Genomic DNA, 22,380 nt, shown 5'->3' with positions numbered 1-22,380 from the left:
TATAATCTTATAATGGTGGATGTACAAGAGGGAGAAATAGAAGGAAGGATAAGGCTACAATATTCAATAATCCTGCAATGGAAGGCCAAAGAGAGTTAATTAAAACTTTGGATTTATGGTGAGGGCATACTTATCTTGCATGCTTTTGGGAAGGTCCATTACTTGGGACTTGGGAGTGGACTTCTTATCAGGGATGCAAATTGGCTGGATTGAGTCAAAGATGGTCCAAGTATTAATAGATTCAGCCCAATAATTTCTCTCGCAGAAGAACGTACAATTCGATGGCAGTCTGGTACACATCCTTACCTATTTTTTATCCAACATTTTTTCATGGGATGAGTTTCACCCACGCGTCGCGTCCAGCCAATGCCAAGGGAGAAAAAATAAAACGGGAGATACCAAACGGGAAACTGGGAGCGGCGAAAGCACCGTTCCCTCGGCACGAGCGCTTATATCCACCTTCGAAGCAGCGCTCGCACTAGAAGAGGGGGAGAGCGACGGAAGAGGAGAGCGTCGAGGGGATTCTGGAGCGTGAGAGGCTTCAGATGGAGCAAATCAGACGATGATCGCTCCTCTTCCCACGACGACGACGACGACGACGACGTCCTCATCAGGTTCCTTTCTTCTCCCCTTTCCCTCTGTTATCAAGATCGAGGGTTTCGATTAATAGAGCGAAATAAAGAATCCTCTGATCTTGTAACCAGTTCTTGATTCTTGAATCTGTGATTCTGGCGAAAAAGAGGGGAGGAACCTTAATTTTGGATTGGTTGTGTTGCGCCGCGGGGGGCGGGGGGCGGGGGGACCTAAACATAGTCCTACATCGGTTAGTAGCGAAAATGTTCTGTGCCTTAAATGGGGGGTGGAAATCCTTTCCTCTCGAGCTCTTTTGTGGGACAAAACTGTGAGGGCACTAGTCTCCCCCCGTCAGCGCCGGACGTGCGGGCCGGAGCGCCCAAAGCGGACAATACCTCGGGAGGAACGCAGTCCTCTTTTCTCTGCTAGCTTAATGTGGGCTATGCTGTTGTGTGAGACTCCGGCCAAAGCGCCGTCCCCGTAACAGTTGGCGCCGTCTGTGGGAAGGGCCCCCTCTGCCGTTGACTACCCCCAGGACTGGGAGGCGCCACAGGAACCTTCCCGCTGGGGGGGCTATGTTGCGGGGGGAACCTAAACATAGTCCCACATCGGCTAGTAGCGGAAATGTTCTGTGCCTTAAATGGGGGGTGGAAATCATTTCCTCTCGAGGGCCCTTTTGTGGGACAAAACCGTGAGGGTACTAGTCTCCCTCCGTCAGCGCTGGACGCGCGGGCAGGAGCGCCCAAAGCGGACAATACCTCGGGAGGAACGCAGTCCTCTTTCTCTGCTAGTTTATGTGGGCCATGCTGTTGTGTGAGGCTCCGGCCAAAGCGCCGTCCCCGCAACAGGTTGCGAGTAGGTTTTAATGTTCGTCATTAGTGAGTAAATCAAAGAGGAATATAGAAGCAAACTAGAGTTGCCTTAAAATTCTTTTTTTTTTTTTGGTCTTCTATCGTCTAGGTTTCACGATTCTAGCATAATAAACGGAATGGATGGATATCTGGACGGTGAATCCCAAATTCTTTGTTCATTATCTTGTTTTTTCAAGAGTCACTGAGGTAAAGAGATATTGTTTGACATTGTATTTTAAATTCATATTTGAATCGTTAGTTAGATGCGTCTGAAGGTGGAAATTGCATAACCACTTAACCAGTATAGCGTTTTAGTGTTTTCTTGGGTGTAAAACAGGTGCGGCATGTGTTCAGTATGAGTCTTTATTTGTGAGAATTATGTAGAGGCAGAAGACAATGGAAGAAAATATGCCTACCCCCGAAAGAAAGTCATTTTAGAACAATTTTTATCATGCTGGAGTGGCACTTGGCCAATAAGTCTTCCCACTTTGGAGAGGCTAAGAAAAACATCAAATTTGCAGCCCATTGCTTTACAGTTTTGTATTTGTAATGACATGAATACTCATACATGTACATTTCATGTAAGGGTTAGAAAAAAGATAAAAGATGTATAGGGCAGAAACAATAGATTTCACGCATGTCTCTTGTTCATGGTCTTTTTGGCGCAACAGTATAGTTACTCTGTTGTAACTTGGGTGATGAGTTTGAAACAAGAAAATGACTTCTCTGGATAAGGCTGCATACACTTAACCCCCTTCCAAACCTCATAGTGGTTGGAGCCTCATACACATGGTTTCAGTCTACTCTCTGTTGGGGGATGGGGGGACACCTTTAGTCCCATATTGCTTGTGTGACGAAGAGGTTTGTGCCTTAAATGGAGGGGCTCCCTCCTTTCTCTTCGGAGGCGCCTTTTAGGGCAAAACCGTGAGAGGTGGAAAGCGACCCGCGACTGCCCGAGCAGCAGCGTGAGGCCGACCCCCAAAGCGGACAATACCTTCGGAGAGAAACACAGATACTTTTCACCCACAACAAATGGTGCGGTGAGCGTGGACCTCCCTATACCCTGTAAAACCGCGAGGTGGAATCACAGACCTCTCCGTCAGGGGAGGCTGTGTTGGGGGATGGGGGAACACCTTTAGTCCCATACTGCTTGTGTGACGAAGAGGTCTGTGCCTTAAATGGGGGGCTCCCTTCTTTCTCTTCGGAGGCGCCCTTTGGGGCAAAACCGTGAGGGGTGGAAAGCGACCCACGACTGCCCGAGCAGCAGCGTGAGGCCGACCCGCAAAGCGGATAATACTTTCGGAGAAAAACACAGATATTTTTCGCCCACAGCAGATGGTGCGGTGAGCGTGGACCTCCCTATACCCTGTAAAACCGCGAGGTGGAATCACAGACCTCTCCGTCAGGGGGGGCTGTGTTGGGGGATGAAGGGACACCTTTAGTCCCATACTGCTTGTGTGACGAAGAGGTCTGTGCCTTAAATGGGGGGCTCCCTCCTTTCTCTTCGGAGGTGTCTTTTGGGGCAAAACCGTGAGGGGTGGAAAGCGACCCGCGACTGCCCGAGCAGTAGCGTGAGGCCGACCCCCAAAGCGGACAATACCTTCGAAGAGAAACACAGATACTTTTTGCCCACAACACTCTCCATTCGAGTTTATGCATTATTATAAGTTAGACATTCCAATTCTCTAAGAAAATCGAGTCTCATCTTGAATGCAATGCGCAACCAGCAATATTTGCACGTTGCCATGGCTTGCTGAACTTTTTGAATTCAAACTAATGGTGGAACGGTAGGAAGAGATGGATGTTTGGACCAGAAACTCTTGGCCTTCTGGCTGGGTTAAAAATCCTCGAGTGCATACATTCATGAAACCCATTGTTCTATTAAAAAGGATGACAATAACAACAAGAGGCTGCTACGTGAAATTTTATATAATCTTGAGTACCCTTAAATATAGTTGGATCATTGACTGCAAACCCTTACACATAATCCTGAGCACCAAACATTAACATTCTCTATTTCATATGCTCTACTACTTCCACTAGGTATTCGCATAAGAACAGTAATAATTTTAAAATGCTTCATGAATTACCTGATGTTTTGTCCTGTTCCACATGGCAGTTGAACTAGGCCCAACAGGCTTGTGTTTGACTTGGCGTATATTGAATTATTTTATGGGACTATCCCCTAGTTACTTGGTAAAGACATGCTCCGTATCGTTGGTCTTTCAACGCAGTTTCTAGTCAAGACTTCACTTTGCCAGCGGTATGTGTAAGTTGATGTTTTCTGGTTTTCTGGTTTGCATATTGCAGCAACTCTAATTATTACTTGTCCAAACTTTATCCTGCAAACTTTTGGTTAGTTATTTTATTTTTATTGGTACCTGTCTTTGTCTCCTCTATAGTTCTTCCCGGTATAACAGCTTTTTCATAGTTCTTTTTGTCAGGATTATGTCCCTCAATTCTTTCAAATCCATCAGGAGAAATAGAAGATAGTCATGCATGTTAGCTGATGCATCTTTTCTTAAATTTTGTTTTAAAGTAGAAAGAAATGAACCTGTGTCATATAGTTTCTGACTTGTTGCACGTCATACTATTTATTATTCCATCTGTGTCTGATCAAGCATATTTGTTATCTGTCTTACGCATGGAACTGGCCATGATGATGGAGCAGCGGGTCCATCTGGTGGCTTTACCTTCAATACATGTTTAGCTTTGTTGCATATCTTGGCGGTAATTATCCAATAATTATGCTCAAATAATTCTCTTTTTTTTGTGGGGGGATGGGGTGGGGAGGGACTTAGAGACTTCACAGTTGCTGTCACGTAACAGAGGTTGAGGATACTCATGATAGGCTGTCATTTTTTGGATGGTAGTGCAATCTTGAATTTGCCAATGTTTTATCTTGAAGGTAAATTTTGCCTTAATTATTTATCAAAATACCATGTCTTGCTCTTCAAAGGCTAGCTTTCTAGTGGCATTATATTTCTCAGAATTCAGTCACTCCATCTGCTAACATGCCCTGACATTTAACCATAGTTTTCCTTCCAACAGTCACATGCAATACGCATCATATTGGTCGAGGAAAAAGATGAATGGCACAACAACTTTGACAAAGGGAAACTCTCTCTCTCTCTATGTATATAGAAAGAAAACTAGGTTCAGTTTTCTTGGTAATTCAAATATCATCCATTAAGATGCTTCCACTAGACCTATTATAAGATCATATACATGATTTCCAATCTTAATGACAATATAAACCATGAAATTGGCTTAATCAAAAACATCTGAAAAAATGACAAACTTGTTCAATCATGCAATTTCAATTGGTTTATTAATTTATCTTAAATGATGCAAGGTTTAATGAATACAATGATAAATCAGTTACTTTATATCACTTGCATTTAGTGCTAAACATGCATCCCTGGGGCTTGTTTCACAGAACTTTGTATAGGCTGGACATGAGTCTAGCTGATGTCAAGGTGAATTGCTCTGATCAATGCTTTTCGAAGTACCCTCTATAGAGATGTTGATAGTTGACTGCATGTTTACTGGAGATCATTTAGGAGTAGGTTCTTGTTAAGTGCAGTATCAACCAATGTAGGCACATGCTATGCATATGTACTTTGTTGAAACATACTCAGGGTTTAAAGGATATAACCTTAAAGACACTTGAGATGTGTTACCGTGTACTATTCTTAAAGTATGTTGTTTATACCAACTGGCAATTGTTAATGCTATTAAAGCGATCTTACATCTCGTATCAGCCTAGATACAAGGTCTCGAGCTAATAACAATTCAAATAATAATAACTACCCGAGTCATTAACCTGGAGGGTTGGCTAATAAAGGGGCCGTTTATTATATACTGACTAAAAAGGTGAACATCCACCTTGTTTTTTTCCCCAGCCTTTTCCCAGTCGTAATCTTGATTTATCTTTCCTTTGTTTTGGTCTTTTCATATTTATGAAAACCTAGCAAGTGTTTTGAGTTCTGGAAACCATCTTATAGGACCCCTCGGGCATTTTTTCTTACATATTGGGTACTGCTGTCACTCGATGTTGAAGCTGCACAACCTCAGGTTTCAATGATTGCTTTGTGGAGGCTGGTTTCAACAGTCTCACGGAAAAGTTTCTTCCGCTTGGCAAACCTTTGAAACCAGCCTCCTCTTACCAAGCGGAGGGGTTTTGACCCAAGCCGAATAAAATTTTTTACTCGGTTGATCTACTAAAAGCTAAATTGAATTCTAAGATCCAGTAGAAACATAGATTTGATCATGGAGAGGATAGATGATTTCGGGCCTTCACAAAATTAGACTCATTGTTTCAATTCAAAAATTAAAAAATAAAATTTTTAATTATCTAGTTCTTAAGCAATGAGATTAGAATTTTGGTAGACACCATTGATTAATCCTTCCTCTGGTACCCAGTAGAAGTTTTTGGGCCCCTTTTTGGGTACTTAACCCAACAAATGCTTTAACAAACTTCCAACACAAAAAGGAAGAGAACAAATCTTTTTGATTTGATAATTTGATCAAAATTTAATATCCAAACAAAAGACTGATAGAAAAATTCAATATAGCCTCCAAATAAAAAAGTTTCATATCATCTGAAAAAGTTGACTGATGATCTCGATGGATCTAACGAGAAGGACAAAAAAAGCATTGGCCAAATTATTTAATAAATATATTCTTGATAATATTTTTTGTTTTGCACTATAATGCCCAAATCAAAGCAGCTATATAAGAGCAAATTAGATAAAAAAATTTATATGATACATAACAATAGACACAAGCTCGAATATATTCAAAATAGAACTAAAACAAACAAAGGTGCGGAGACATAAGGACAGTAATATAGAAAAAGCCACCACAAGTGCATGCTGGAGGATATAACGGTGCACATCATATGCTCTTATTTATTGAAAAGGGACACCATGTGCATAGAGAATGTAGAACTTGGTGATCAAGCCATGAAGTTGAGAACAGTCCCGAGGGCAAAGGTGAAGTATGAGACCGCCAGTGTAACCCACATGATGCGCTTCGTGAGTGGTTTCATTGTGGCGGTCAAAAGTTGTATGAGATGGACCATGAGAACCATAATGAGGGTGAAATTGATGAGACTGGCCAGAGTGTACAACTTAAAAGCTAGCTTGTGGGACTTGGATTCGGCAGGCACCAAGATTGCTCCAGAGAGGCACAACTGGAGTATTGGTGGCAAGGCCGTTTCGAGAAGGTTGAGGGGAGGAGGTGGGAGGAGGTTCATACCAGTTTGGGCTGGAGGAGGTGGAGGTGGCAAGGCCGTTTCGAGGAGGTTGAGGGGAGGAGGAGGAGGTGGGAGGAGGTTCATACCGGTTTGGGCAGGAGGAGGTGGAGGTGGCAGGGCCGTTTCGAGGAGGTTGAGGGGAGGAGGAGGAGGAGGTGGGAGGAGGTTCATACCGGTTTGGGCAGGAGGAGGTGGAGGTGGCAAGGCAGTTTCGATGAGGTTCTTACCGGTTTGGGCAGGAGGTGCTGCCGACATTTTTGTTTGGGCAGGAGGAGGTGCTGCTGACATGATTGAGAATGTGAGGGACTCAGGGATTGGGTAGGCGAGTAGGCGAGGAGACCGGGATTAAATAGGCTGTGCATTTGATAAAGCATTTGTGCGGAAGGGACTCAGGGTGATAATTTGTGTTGCTTTTCAAACATCTTGAGTTTGATAAAGCATCTCTGCATTACTTTTCAAGCATCTTGAGTTTTGATAAAAGCATCTGCATTTGTGTTACTTTTCAAGCATCTTGTTGATAAAGCATCTGCATAAGCACCTGCATTTGCGTTACTTTCCAAGTTCCTTTCCAAGTTCTGAAGTGTGCGGAAGGGACTCAGGTTGATAATTTGTGTTACTTTTCAAGCATCTTGATTCTTGATAAAAGCATCTGCATTTGTGTTACTTTTCAAGCATCTTGAGTTTGATAAAGCATCTGCATAAGCACCTGCATTTGTGTTACTTTCCAAGTTCTGAAGGGTGCGGAAGGGACTCAGGTTGATAATTTGTGTTACTTTTCAAGCATCTTGATTCTTGAGTTTTTTCTGGGTCTGGTCATATTCTGCCACTCGAGATCTTGATAAAGCATCTGCATTTGTCTTACTTTCCAAGTTCTGAAGGGTGCGGAAGGGTCTCAGGGATCTTGGGTTTGATAAAGCATCTGCATTTGTGTTACTTGGTAAAGCATTTGTGCGGAAGGGACTCAGGGTCAAGTTGTGGGATCTGCATTTGTGTTACTTTTATATAAAAATGGTGTTTCATATATTCTAACAGATCCTATAAATAGATCAGATTTTTGCTGAAGCACTACAGGTAAAATGACCATCAAGACTAAAACTAGCAAATATGGTGCATAAATTAGGTTTGGCGCCCATTATGGGTGGTGGCTGGGTACGCAAAGGAGTTCTTTCTATACATTGGCTGGCCAGGGAATTTCAAGCTCATTCTGGCTTTAACAAAATGACCTTGTGAGACCGCCGGATGATAGATGAAAGTAGTGTTCTTATGATCATCACGGCTCAAGCAGCTGGCTCGAGAGTCATCGTCTATCAGGCTAACATAATCTTTAGCATGGTGGTTCCAGTTTCTATTTCAACTTGCATACGAAGCAGAATGTCGTCCAAAAAAAATGCTGCTACTTTTTTTTTATTCTTGTTTCAAGCATACAATACAATATAAGGCTATAAATGGGTCAGGTTGACTCGTAATCCAATCTGACCCACATACCCGATCCGAATTGGAGGATTGCAGGGCTGAATCGGTTTTATTTTTCGAGTTGGATCTGAGTTTACTGGATTTCAACCTGACTTAGGATCCAATCTGACCTCTTTTTTGGGGTCAAGTTTGGATCATTTATCCAACGGCCCGAGTCGAATTACCCATTTAGGCATGTAGTAACGGGAATACCTTTTATGAGGGATTAAACTAAGCTAACCTAAAGCAAAACCAGTTTATATCTATGAAAAATCCTTCGTGCCCTCAGCCACAAAAGGTACGGCATATATTTGCACCGTGCCTATTATTTTATGATTAGAAGTGCCTATTATTTTATGATTAGAAGTGATAAAAGTGACTAGTGTGATGAGAAGAGAAGTACGGGCTGGGGTTGAGGGAGGAGAGGGCGGCGGTGCAGGAGAAGTTGCAGGAGGAAGACGAGAAGCCGTTGTGGATGAAATAGTCGTTGAAGGCGAAGGAGGCGTGGGACTGGATGTCTTGCGGCTCGTAGCATGCCCCGCCCTCCTGGATGGGCTGACAATCCGCCCCGGCCGGCCCTTCACGCCCAGTCCAGCGCCGCCTGCAGCGCCGCGTCCTCCGCATTGTTCTTCGCCACGCACCACAACTCCCCCGTCGTGGTCGCCACCGGCCCCTCTTCGTCCTTTCGCCACCACCCGACACCTTCTTCCGCACGCCGGCGGCGGCGGAGAGGACGAGTCACACCCCCGGCCCATCCCGACGGGAAGAATAGGAGGAGGGATAATAAGAAGAGAACAACTCTCGCCATTCGACCAATTTCTAGCGGGTGGTTTTTCTTGGACGGAAATTATCAGAAAGGGAAAGAGGGCGGAAGGCTGTGAGATCAGAGAATATGGGGAAGAGGGTTTCTTTTGGATCCCTGATAAATACAGAGGGCGACTTAATTTCTACTCTGAGACTGGAATAAAAAAAAGGGACAGGTTCATCAAAACATTTGAAATTGGAATTACTTGTGAAAAGATTAATAAGTTAAAAAGATCTCGAATCGAGTGCGGTGTGACTGTCGGAGATCGGGGCTGGCCATGAGGGAGAGGGGACCCGGACCCAAACGCGCCCTCGATTCAGACCCGACCTGGACCTAAATTTTTTGGGTCGGATCTGGATTATATATGGACTCGGCTCAAATGGCCCGTTGGGTTAAAAATTATAATTATGTCCAACTGGACGTGATTTTCAATTAGGTCGGGTCTTGATCTAAAATTAAAATCCGAACAAAAAATCGGATCGGATCGAGGTCATTCTAGATCTGACCTGATCTGACCCAATTGCACCCCTAGTACAGAATGCAAAAAATCAAGCACAAATGCTGAGTTGTTTATACAGAAAAATTTACAAAAGACTTGCCGCTCGAATCTCGTAAAAAGAAAAAAAAAATCCACAATTTGAATTCTATAGAAAGAAAGAAAAAATCTGCTGAGATTTTTTCTCTCTATGAAATTCAGGCCAGTCTATTCTAAAATTGTTTTTAGATATTTATGAATATAATCTTTAGATTTTACTAGTTGTATTCGTTTAATCCATAAATGCAATAAAATTTTCAGTCTAATTATCTAAAGAAGCCTTAAATTATAGGTTAGGAAAGCGGTCAATTTGGGCACTCGTGGGCATAGAATTTGCTCGTCCCTCCGCGAGTAATTCTAACAGCTTTTTTGGAAAAAAAATTAATGGCCCGTTACCAAGAGGACGGGGTTGTAACTGTCGCGAGAAAGGATTCACCTCCCCTGGCGCGAATCCACCATCGGATCGTGCAATGGGTTGTTTCATATCTGTGCAGGTAGATGGCGGAAAGGGCTCGGAATGCTTTGATAGCTGTGGGAAGCGAAATCCGACCGTCGTGCGAAAGACAACCCGAACCCGTTATCAAGTGGGGAGCTAAGAACCTTTGAATACACGAATTATTCGGGGCCCAAACTAAGCACCCAACCCACTTGCGGTGATTCGTTCGTTCGTGGTTCTGCAGGACAGCCACGGAATTTGTTGGTACATTAGTTGCGTTCTCTAGCTTTGCTCTTCTTTTTAGTGGAATAGCCACGGCCACCTGGGTGATCCATGCTTGCTCCATGAAGGGAACGACTCTCGTGCTTTATTTGGCCCCATCACGGAATGCACTTCAGGGTCTTGAAGTTAATTGTTAGAACATGGATTTCAGCTTGACATGTCTATTCCGATGCAAGCAGTTTGCATCGCTACTCAGTGGAGGCGAAGTAAATTGTTACTCTAGAACGCAGCGATTTTACCTAAGGAACTTTGATTTGGAAGTGGATCATAGAAAACTTTTCCACAAACATGCGTAACATCTCATCATGATATCATAAACAAGCAATGGAATAAATTTAAATAATTAATATTCAAAATTTAATTTAATTAATTAGAATTAAATGTTAATGTCTCATAGAACCAACAAAATTTTAAAAAATTAACGTCAACTCTAACAAAAATTTAGTATAAATAAAGATGTTAAAATCTTATTCCTAATCACTCTCTCATAATAAATCTCCGAGTCAAGCTAGTTTTTGAATTTATAAAAATAATAAAAAATCATATAATTAGGTAGACAGTCTAGTAGGTAAATGAATACTTTAGCTAAATAAATCAAGCAATAAAATAAAATAATAATATGCTGAAAATAAAAAGTTTCATATTATCTGAAAAAGTTGACTGATGATCCCGATGGATCCAATGAGGACAAAAAAAGCATGAACTAAATTATTTAATAAATATATTTTTGATAATATTTTTCATTTTGCACCATGATGCCCGAATCAAAGCAGCTATATAAGAGCAAATTAGATAAAAAAAATTTACATAATATCCAACAGTAGACACAAGCTCGATTATAGTGATCAATTCAAAATAGAACTAATACAAACGATGGTGCGGAGACAGAGAGAACAGTAATATAGAAAAAAACACCACGAGAGCATGTTGGAGGATATAATGGTGCATATTATATGCTCTTATTTATTGAAAAGGCACACCATGTGCATAGAGATTGTAGAACTTGGTGATCAAGCCATTGAGTTGAACGGTTCCGAGGGCAAAGGTCAAGTATGAGACCGCCAGTGTAACCCACATGATGCACTTCATGAGGGACTTGGATTCGGCAGGCACCAAGGTTGGTCCGGAGAGACACAATTGAAGTATTAGTGGCAAGGGATAGGCTGTGAGGGATGGGGTGGGCGAGGAAACTCCTCCTGGGATCGGGATTAAATAGGGATTGTGTAGGCGTGCATTTGCATCTCCTCCTCCTCAATCTCTGCATCTCATCCTCCAGCATTTGTGTCTTTGGAATTTGTTTTCATCTCTGCGTCTCCTCCCTTCTTTTTTTTTTTTTAACTTAAAAGCGTCTCCTCCTTTTTGCTGGGCACTTTTGCAAGTCTTTTTCCTGGGCACTTGCATCTCATCCTCCTGAATTTGTGTCTTTGGAATTTGATTTCATATTCTGGGGCATTTGTGTCTTTTGGATCTCATTTTCTTGACTTTGTTATTTGATCTCCAGGCGTTTGTCTTTGGATCTGAATATGATGTCTTTGATCTCAAACTAACCAGGGCCAGTCTGCTAAATCAATAAATCAATTAGGATCTCTTTTCTTACCCGATGTGGGACTATGACCTAGCCTCCATTTATTTTTTTTTAAAAAAATCCAATATGCCTGATCTTCTATATATAAATTATATTTTATATATTCAAACATATCCTATAAATAGATTAGATTTTTGCTGAAGCACTACAGGTAAAATGGCCATCAAAACTAAAACCAGCAATATGGTGCATAAAATTTGGTTTGGCGCCCATTATGGGTACTAGCTGGGTACGCAAAGAAGTTCTTTCTATACATTGGCGGGCCAGAAACTTTCAAGCCTGTTCTAGCTTTAATAAAATGACCTTGTGAGATCGTCGGATGATAGATGAAAGTAGTGTTCTTATGACCATTACGGCTCAAGAGTCATCGTCTATCTGGCTAACATAACCTTTGGCCTGGTGGTTTCAGGTTCAATTTCAACTTGCATAAGAAGTCGAATGTCGCCCAAAAAATGTGCTACTTCTCTTTTTTTGTTCTTTATTTCAAGCATACAGACTATACAGTACAACATGCAAAAAACCAAGCACAAATGCTGAGTTGTTTATACAGAAAAATTACAAAAGACTTGCTGCTCGAATTGAAAAAAAAAGGTCCGCTGTTCAAATTCCATATGAAGAAAAAAAAACCTCAGCATATTTTTTTTTCCTATGAGATTCGGGGCGACCTACTCTAAAGTTATTTTTTGGTATTTATGAATATAATCTTAAATTTTACTAGTTATATTGGCTCAATCCATGAATTCAATAAAATTTTCAGTCTAATTATCCAAAGAAGCCTTAAATTATAGGGCAGGAAAGTGGTCAATTTGGCCACCGTGGGCATAGAATTTTGCTTGTCTCTCCGCAGGTAATTCTAACAGATTTTTTTAAAAAAAATTTAATGGCCTGTTACCAAGAGGACGGGGTTGTATCTCTTGCGCGAAAGAAGGATTCACCTCCCTGGCGCAAATCCACCATGGAATCGTGCAATGGTTGTTCCAAGATCTGTGCAGGTAGATGGCGGAAGGGGCTTTGATAGCTGTGGGAAGCGAAATCCGACCGTCGCGCGAAAGACACTACCCGAACCCGTTATCAAGTGGGGAGCTAAGAACCTTTGAATTCCCAAATTAGGGACACCTGGGTCTTCTCCTCCGCTTTAGTGTCTAGATATGTGATCACATCCTGGGAGCCCTGATGGTAGTTGGTTCGATGGTGGAGGCGCTGGTTGCCTTTGTTATTAGGGACTGCAAGTCTAGGCCGATTGCGGCGGGAGGGTGGTGCACCTTCGAGTCATCTGATTTGTGGGTGGAACTCAAGGTCGCATGGGAGGGTGTTTCCTATGCAAGGCAAGTTCTGAAGGACCAATACATCAATCTAGAGGGGGACTCGGTGGAGGTGGTTGAAAGGATTCTACAGAAGCGGTCGGGAGTCACCGACCATCCGATTGTTGAGGACGTCCGGCGCTTACTGCTGGAGTGCAACGTTTTCCAGGATGTGCATGTGTTCCGAAAGGCAAAAAGAGCTGCTGACTGGGTCGCCTCCATTGCTGCTCATCACTCTGGAAAGTTTCTCTGGACCCCAGATGTACCTGTTCCTCCGCTATTGTGTAGCGTTATGGCTTTTGATTCTGTAGGCAATGTTCATGCGAGATTAGTGTGAACTGCCATTGTACCTAATAATAATAATAATAATAATACACAATTATTCAGGGCCCAAACTAAGCACCCAACCTCCTTGCGGTGATTCATTCGTTGGTCCGCAGGACAGCCACGGAAAATGTTGGTACATTAGTTGCGTTCTCTCGCATTGCTCTTCTTTTCAATGGAATAGCCACCTGCGTCGCTCTCGGTGATCCATTCTTGCTCCATGAAGGGAACGACTCTCGTGCTTTATTTGGCCCCATCACGGAATGCACTTCAGGGTCTTGAAGTTATTGCTAGAACATGGATTTCAGCTTGACATGTCTATTCCGATGCAAGCTGTTTGCTTCGCCACTGAGTGGAGCCGAAGTAAATTGTTATTCTAGACCGCAGTCATTTTACCTAAGGAACTTTTGACTTTGATTAAGTAGATCTATTTTTTGGATTGATTATACTAAATGTCAAAAATTTATATTATGTTCATTAAATTTGCCACGCCTCCGACCTGAAATCACAAGCTGTGGTCGTGGCAACCGCCATATACTCATAGGAAACTCTCCCACAAGCATGCATGACATCTCATTATGATATCATAAACAAGCAATAGAATAAAGTTAAATAATCAATATTCAAACCTTAATTTAATTAACTAGAATTAAATTTTAATGTCTCACAGAACCAAAAAAAATTCAAAAAAATTTACATCAACTCTAACAAAAATCTAGTATAAATAAGAATGTTAAAAATAATATGAAATCGTATAATGGGCTAGACAACCTACTAGGCAATGAACACTTTAGCTAAATAAATCAAGCAATAAATAAAATAATAATATGTTGAAAATAAGTATGCAAAGTACATTTATTTAATAGCAAATCTAAACACTATCAACTCAATTCAAAATCTAAATTTCGTTGATAAATCAATTTCTTCGAAACATCGAGTTTAGTTTGACAGCCAAGAACTATGCCCACGTCAAAGTGCCACCCTATAACTCCCAATGGCAGGGTATCAAAGTGCCAATATACCACACTCACTTGCAGGGTGTTAAAATGCCAATATAATATTCCCACTAGTAGGGTATTAAAGTGCCAACATATAGCTTTCACTGGCAGGGTATCGAAGAGGTAACGTACAACCCCACTTGCAGAGCATCACAACATAGTCTGGCCGCGTGTCTAAATCTGTTTCGAATCAAAATTTTTTTTCTTAAAAGCATATTCAGTACTCCAAATCATAAGATACATAAAATCATACAACAACGAGATCGATTGAGCATAATCTATATTGAAATCAATATGAGAATCATATAATATTTCAGAAATAGATGTATATCTAATAATAAAATAGTTTGCAATGAGTTCATAAGTCAAGAATATTTTGATTTAAAAAATATTTATAATTTATTGCTAAATTTAGATAAAGAGTTACATTTTCTCTGAACGAGAGTAAACTCAGTCCAAATAATTTTGAAAATCCTTCTCAAGAGAAGAACGACAACAGAACCGGCTGGGGTCTAACGGTGATTAGCAAAATCTATCAAAGGTGAGGCGAAAGAAGCTGTGAGGATTTTTAAATAACCGTTGGAGACTAGGTTTCCTACCTCCCGTAGGAAATTGGGATGGAAAAAGAGCCCATCTCTTACTCCAAGTCGAACATAGCTTTCTTCTTCTTTTTTTTTTCTTATTAACTAGACTGGGTGTTACAAAAGTTGAATCACCCAATGGACTACTTAATTTGCCGTAATTCAAATCTAACAAGAATAGGCATCTTCAAGAACTAGAACTTGAAGCACGTAGAGAAATTATTCGAACAAGAAAATACAAAGTTCTAGATATGATTCATACTCTAATGTGATAGTCTAACATAGCAAACGAAACAGACTCCGAGCACGAGCATTTCCTAGAAGGGGAATTCCCGAGCGAACAAAAGTTTTGAATTGAAATTTCATGACGGAACGGAGAAATATTAACAGATTTTTGTCATCGAAATACGTCCCAGATCTAGTTAGGTCCATCAGAAATAGCATTTATTTGTGGGTGTCTCAACATGTGTGGGATCTGTTTCATTTGTGCTAAAACCGATAGCTTCCTCAGACATGTTAAGCATGGTCTCGTGATTAATTAAACTCGGGGAAGAGAATGTTCCACAACTGTGTTGACGAGATGAGCTTGAACTCATCTTTCAGTTACTATTTTTCCATTGCATCTGCAAAGGGATGCGAGAATGGCAAAGAGTTTTCCACCCCAACAGAAAGGCCATGTCACATACAAATGTAGAATTAAATCTGTATCATAGAAAAATGCACTGGCATTGGCATTTACAAGATCTCCTAAAGGCACTGAGAATTCTGCATCACAGAGAATTGCAAATACAATCTAAGAGTGATAGTACTTGATTTTATCACAGAAGAGCTACAAACTAATGACACTTGTGCAACACTATATACTTCACAAGAAAAAAAGGGCTCTCAGCATAGCAAAAGCTCATAAAGAATATGTCATCAAGAATTTGTTAGAGCTTTCAGTCAATTGTCTGCAAGCAAATGGTTTGGTTACCTTGACAATTCAAACAACAAATGTATTTAGCATTTTCTTATCATATACCATGACCCTTCAATTTCATCTTATGAATGAAAAACAAATCTAATCATAATTATTCGGAACAAAGGACTAATAATCATAGAGTTCTTGGTGCAAGCAACGTTGCTATACCAGCTGCACTTGTAACATTTGACCCATTTGATATGCATGTCCAATAGTAACTGATTGATTTGTCCAATACATGATCAGACTAACCGATGCATATATGGTTGATGGTAGAACGATTTTGAACAGACTTAATACCGTGCTGAGCCCAAAACTTCTATTCAATTCTGCAAGCCTTAAATGTTCGAGCTTGGCTCCATTTTAACCGCAGGAGCTTGATCGAACCAGTTATCAAGCTTAGCCCGAGCTGTTCATAAGGAGCTTGGTGACTTGGTTCATTTCAAGCCCATAGATGGGCAAATCCTGAAGGCCGTAAAGTAAGCCCAATCTAAGCGATGCTCCAATCTAAGCTTAGTTCGAACGTATTAATTTCCATTCCTCGACTCCATAGCTAGGGTTTCGCTGGGTTCGCTTCTTCTCGCTGCTGTAGTGCGGCCTCCCGCCGGTTGATCGCTCGATCTCGTCGTCGGAGCGAAGAAGAAGAAACAATGGCGGAGAAGGCGGTGACAATCAGGACTCGGAAGTTCATGACCAATCGTCTTCTCTCGCGGAAGCAATTCGTGAGCCCAGAAACCCTATATGTCTTCGTGCCTTCTTGTCTGATATGTCGAAAAACTTACTTCCGACTGGTTTACTTGCTCGCAGGTGATCGATGTCCTTCATCCTGGAAGAGCAAATGTCTCCAAGGTACAATTTTTCTCCATTTCTGTTCCCCCCCCCCCCCCCCCCCTCCCATTTGATATAAATCCGGGGTCATTCGGAGTTAAATCGCTTTTATTGGAGAGCTTTTCATTTTATCCGTTGACTTTTTTGAAGGCGGAATTGAAGGAGAAGTTGGCGAAGCTTTACGAGGTGAAGGATCCCAACGCGATCTTTGCTTTTAAGTTCCGGACTCACTTTGGAGGAGGGAAATCTACCGGCTTTGGGCTAATTTATGACTCGGTGGAGAGCGCCAAGAAGTATGAGCCGAAGTATCGGCTCATTAGGGTAAGCAGCCATCTCAATCTCTTCTTACTTGCTGTAGTTTGTTTACATATTGTTATGTTTGTTTATAAGGATTTGTGCGTTGTTTTCTATTATAGAAGTATGGCAGGAAAGTTTTTGAGTCCATATTGATATGTTCGATTAAATCTTGGTCGATATCTGGATCTGTGATTGAGTGATCTGTATTTGTAGTTGAATCTTACTGGCGTAAATTGATGACTTCATATTTTCAGACTTATGTTTGTTCTATTACTAAAGGAAATATTATCTCTATGTGCTACTGATCGTTGTTGCAATTTGATTCACATCCAATTGACTCTTCTATTTTTATCTGATAGTTACTTCTGCTTATGTGTCGGTATTTTTGTTTTTTGGTGTGTCTTTATTCATGAATGTAATTTCGTTGCTGCTATTTTCCATTGTTTTTCTATTTTTCTTTTGAGCTATTTTCAGTGCTTTTTCTTTATTGCTGACATGATTGGCGACAAATTTTTGGCATGTAATTGTCTGTTTGTTTATAGTTGGAATGTCCGGAATGTTTATAAATATATCATTGTTTTGGCAAAAGCATTGTTTTCAACGTGCTACTTCGCCTGCATTTGGTACTATTTTTGCATATTCAGGTATGTCCCTACTAATGTATTAACGCATACTTACTCTTTAATGGTAACTGTTACTGTAATCACATTGATTTCTTGAGTTACTTTTGTCCTTATTAGTGAGGTGACGGGCTATTCTGTTTTATAGTCCATTTGGATATGGAGTTCACTGTTGATATTATCAAAGGAGTTCACTGTTGCCATGATTTATTTAATATTGTGGTTTCTGAAAGAAATTCTATGCTGGAATGGGCATATCTATGGCTTTGCACAGATGTGAGTTAATTAAAATCAAATAAATTCGCTGCATTCAGTGAAATTATTTATGCAGACTTTGATTATTTTTGTTCCTGTTATCTTTTTATGGTTCTGACAAGGGGAATGCCAAGGAAGACATGTAAACCCAAATAGCAGGAGAAGGAATACAAACAACTTCATTCCAAGGTGTTATAAAGTTGAAATTTTGACATGCAGAGTCAACTAAAATGTGTTCACTTATGGTGCTAAAATGATTCATAGAAACATCATTCCTGTCCTCTTCAATATTTCCTCTATTCTTGTGCTTTTCTTATTTGATATTACTCTTCTTTGAGATTGACACATGCAAAGTAGTAAGAAAGTCCTACTTTTTTCTTATCTGATATTACTATTCTTCGAGATTGTCAAGTCTTTGTGCTTTCATCATTGGGGTGCTGAAACTTTGTTGTCTTTTCTGTCTTGACTAACCTCTTAGGGCTCGTTTGGTTCGTGGGAAGCATTTTCCTTCCTAGGAATATGATTCCTGGGAAACAAATTCCTAGGAAGAGGATGCCTAGGAAAGTACTTTTGGCATGTTTGGTTGACCATGGAAAAGTGACAAATTTCCAAGGTGCTTATGTTTGGTTGGCCATCCACTTTCCTAGGAAAGTTATATATAATTCCTATTATGCCCTTAATAAAAATTAGTTTTTTAATGCCTCTTTAATGCTTCTTTAATGCTGAAGGGACGTTTTGGAAAAAAATAAAAATAGAGTGATTCCCGCCTCATGGGAAAGTAACTTTCCCATGTTTCTCATGGGAAAGACTTTCCCATGAAATATGGGAATCACATTCCCATGGGAATACAACTTTCCCTTCTCTCTCCTTTGAAAACTCCAACCAAACAAGAGGCATCTCATTACTTTCCCGTTGACCACACTTTCCCCCCTTCTTTTCCCGCGAACCAAACGAGCCCTTAATTCTCATAAAGTAAGATGGGAATACCATTGATCCCCAAGCCTTTCTACAGAAAATTGTTTCACGTGACAAATTATATTAGCCATATGAAGACTTGGCTTCTGCATTGCTTGTTATTATGCTAGCTATTTGTGTAGGTTGCTAGTATCAGTTTATGTTTTTAGTTTAATGTTTGTGCTGGCTATCATTTGGGGACTAAGATTTGCATTGATAAGTTATGAGAAAATCTTGTAGATCTCACTTTTCATGTATAGTTCCTTATCCGTTTGTAACTTAGAAAAATCCTTGGGCATGAATTTCAAAGTTGATAGTTTATCTTTTGGTGACTATGGATAAGATGTATGTTCTATGTAAATCTACAAGTTATAGTTGGTGTGATGATTAATTTGAAAGTTATTAACTTAATATGAGACCATGTCTGATCAGAAAAATTTTGTCAGGTCAATTAAGTAATTGCTGACATGTTAGTTGTGCAAATGATGTGAATGATCTGGTCGTGTTTTTCATACCTTGGTTATCATTTCACTAGTACTTGCCTAGTTCTGTTGCTCATTCGTGTGCTTTGTAAGTATATAGGGTTTATGGTGTTGAATTTAATTGTTAATGGCAAACTGAGTTCCCTTCTATTCCCTCACTGGTAACTGCCTGTATAAGAAGTTGATATATTGAAGGTTATTTTCTTGTATGCCACTTTAAGAAAAATGTTTTATATGTGCATTTTAAGATTGATGTACTTTAAGAAAAATGCTTCTGATGCTAATTTGGAAATGATAATGTTTTGGTAGAATGGGCTCGCCACAAAGGTTGAGAAGTCCAGGAAGCAAATGAAGGAAAGGAAAAACAGGGCAAAGAAAATCCGTGGTGTCAAGAAGGTGAGGCAGGACACACTTGTTTTATTATTTTATAATCTTTTCTTCATATGAAAAGATTTTTTTAGTCTTACAATTGTTCTATGTGACATGCGGCTCTCAATTAGATGGTTGCTTTCCAATTTAAACTAGATGGTGTGGAGGTTTCCAAATAACTGTGAGGTGCATTGCATGATAAGACTTCCTTGAGGAGCTCCTATTACTTTTGTTTTAAGTAAGAGGGGGCACTACTGTTACAATCCTAACAATTCATATCTAACTTTTAGGTTTCTCAATCTGACACCTTAAAGGGTGCTTCTCATGCAAGTTGGTTGTAAGGAATACCTCATTGAATTGTATCCTCCAGCATATGCTGGCCTTTTTTGTGCCTGTAATCCAAGTCTCTAAGCTGCTGACTAAATCTCTCTCTCTCTAAGGTGCTGATTGCTTTTGTTGTTTCAGACCAAGGCTGGAGATGCTGCGAAGGCTGGGAGGAAGAAGTGAATGGATTCTTCATTTGGTTTTATTGTATTGCCTTCTTAGGCTTGTGACTTCCCAGAATTTAATTTTGAGAAGCCCTTTGTTCTGGTAGTTTTGGAATTTGAGTTTGGTTTGAGTCGAGTGTCTTAAGGGAGCAGTGGATTAGCAGAATTCGAACTCCACTTCGCAATGTTAGTTTATTTTGAGTAACCTTTTACAGCTTTTTAGGTTTAAACTTTTCTGAAGATGCTATACATTTTTTGATCCGGACCGGTAAATCCAAATATTGTTGTTGTTATATGCTTTTCTGTAAGTTCCACCCTATTTTCTGGAGGATACATTGCCTTGCAGAAATGGAAATGTTCTGAGCAAAAAACTGGGGATGGACAGGTTCCACCAGCAGTTGCAGTTGTGGCCAATTAGATTCCTGTTTATAATCACTTGGAATGCAGTTATAGTGCTCTTGGAAGCATTGTTTGTATGATACACCTCCGAAGGACTTCTGGTTTTCTGGTAAGTTCCCGCCCTTCAAAAAAAAAAGTTTTCCTGGGTCAATCTGTGTGAATAAAATGACCGACATGGCAATGTGGTGTTTATGAAAATAATCTTTTCTTTGTTTGGGTAAAAAGTATCACATCAATTCCTGAAAGAGAGAATTGCGAACATGGGCCGCATAGCATTTCTATTCAGAAACTTACCAGACTTCATCTGCATGAGCACGTAAGAGCGGGTGTTTTTTTAAAACCTTGTCCCTGAAAGTATCTGAAAAAAATTCTCGCTGAACTCTATAAAAACCGAACCCATTCTGGTGTCTCTGATTTCCAGATCCATGCTTTAGCTGGCCGTTGGTAGCTGAGCAGCTGTTTCAATCTCAAATAAGAAGACATTGCCCTAAGCTTTTCTGCATCTGATCAAGTATGCTCTAACTTGGCGTATTCCTTTTCTTTTGACAATTGTCCAAGTCTTCTGTTCGGATTCTGTAACAAATACAATGCACAGCCTTTTCCTGAAACTCACGTAACCTATATTTCACGTATTTTCACATTTCAAAGCACAGCCAAACTAGATCTAACGGGCCGTTTGCTTGTTGAGCCAGGGAATATAAAGATCCAATAGAACTGGATCGTCCGCCACTTCCCCCAGATTCCGACGCCTCTGAGAGCCCCCGGCTCCATCTGTGGCGGCGAAGGCGAGTGCGGCCACCAACAGTTCCCTAATGGTGTCCGTCCTCGTCTGAGCGACCTTGACCTCTGGATCGCGAGCACCTTTGCCGTTCTTGGCTGCTTGCTGCCCCACTTCCCCCTCCTGCATCCACACCAATTGACGCGACTAGGCCGCGGAATCGCCGATGTCACCGGTGGACAATCGTCACAATCCAAGGGAACAGGGTCCGCGTTCCGGCCTACTTTTCTGGCCTAACCATGGCCCTTGCTTGGGCCTTGGACATTGGGCTGAGCATTGGATCATTCCTTCCGAGAACAATTTCAATGCCCAATAACCAATACTCAATAACTAATTTGCTAAACAAATAACTGCACTTCAGTGCCTGGACATTTCCATCCTCTCAGAATACTATGCAAAGACATTCTTCTATAACTTCTGTGATGATCAATTTATATTTTTCAATGCCTAGCCTAGCTAAGTCATATTTTATCAAACTGTGCTTGTGCTACACAAATTTGTTCTCCTCATAAGCAACAAAAAGGCCACCAAGGTGGTAGCCTAGTGGTACTGGGCGGAATTTCTATCCTCATGGTCCCAAGTTCGAGTCGCTAGCCGGGGTGGTGCCATGTGTGACGTACTCGTACGTGGGACTCGAGCCAGAGCCCAGAGAGGTAGCTGAGCCAGGCTCACAGGTGGGGAGAATATGAGTAAAACCAGTCGGGGTGCCCAACACACGGCCATTTTTGCCCACATCGAACATTCTCCTGACGGAGCGGGGGCCCAGTGGGAGTTGCTACGCCGGGGTGGGCTTGTCCCTTCCTCCCCCTTCCCCTTTTCTTTAGCCAAAAAAAAAAAAAAGCAACAAAAAGTTTAACTTGAGACTACAGAATGTTAATCTTCATTCTTTTTTTAAATCTTGACATTATAAATTGTGGATATGTCATGATATTTTAGCCATTTTAACATTTAGAATCATAGAGACCA

The 22,380-nt window shown here is 40.9% G+C and overlaps 1 protein-coding gene and 1 long non-coding RNA gene across 2 annotated transcripts; both read left to right on the top strand.

Annotated features, from left to right (window-relative positions):
* Positions 1-633: 633 nt before the first annotated feature.
* LOC113461842 lies at positions 634-8,150 on the top strand. Its single transcript, XR_005513935.1, has 2 exons — positions 634-766; positions 1,422-8,150. It is a non-coding gene; the product is annotated as an uncharacterized LOC113461842 (long non-coding RNA).
* An 8,159-nt stretch (positions 8,151-16,309) lies between these two features.
* On the top strand, positions 16,310-20,532 carry LOC103711529 (40S ribosomal protein S24-1). The gene is made up of 5 exons (XM_008797706.4): positions 16,310-16,666; positions 16,752-16,793; positions 16,923-17,093; positions 19,690-19,776; positions 20,215-20,532. Exons 1-5 carry the CDS (start codon positions 16,595-16,597, stop codon positions 20,254-20,256), a joined length of 414 nt encoding a protein of 137 aa, XP_008795928.2. The 5' UTR covers positions 16,310-16,594; the 3' UTR covers positions 20,257-20,532.
* The last annotated feature ends 1,848 nt before the right edge of the window (positions 20,533-22,380 follow it).

The sequence above is a fragment of the Phoenix dactylifera genome, chromosome 11, assembly GCF_009389715.1.
Source record: "Phoenix dactylifera cultivar Barhee BC4 chromosome 11, palm_55x_up_171113_PBpolish2nd_filt_p, whole genome shotgun sequence".
Lineage (NCBI taxonomy): Eukaryota > Viridiplantae > Streptophyta > Magnoliopsida > Arecales > Arecaceae > Phoenix > Phoenix dactylifera.
The sequence above is the reverse complement of the archived record's forward strand: the minus strand, read 5'-3'. Positions and strand labels throughout refer to the sequence as shown.

Excerpts from the sequence above, each read along its gene's own strand:
- LOC103711529 (XM_008797706.4), top strand. The coding sequence starts at position 16,595 with ATGGCGGAGAAGGCGGTGACAATCAGGACTCGGAAGTTCATGACCAAT. Across the intron at positions 16,667-16,751 it reads TTCTCTCGCGGAAGCAATTC|GTGATCGATGTCCTTCATCC; the intron begins GTGAGCCCAGAA and ends ACTTGCTCGCAG. Across the intron at positions 16,794-16,922 it reads GAAGAGCAAATGTCTCCAAG|GCGGAATTGAAGGAGAAGTT; the intron begins GTACAATTTTTC and ends ACTTTTTTGAAG.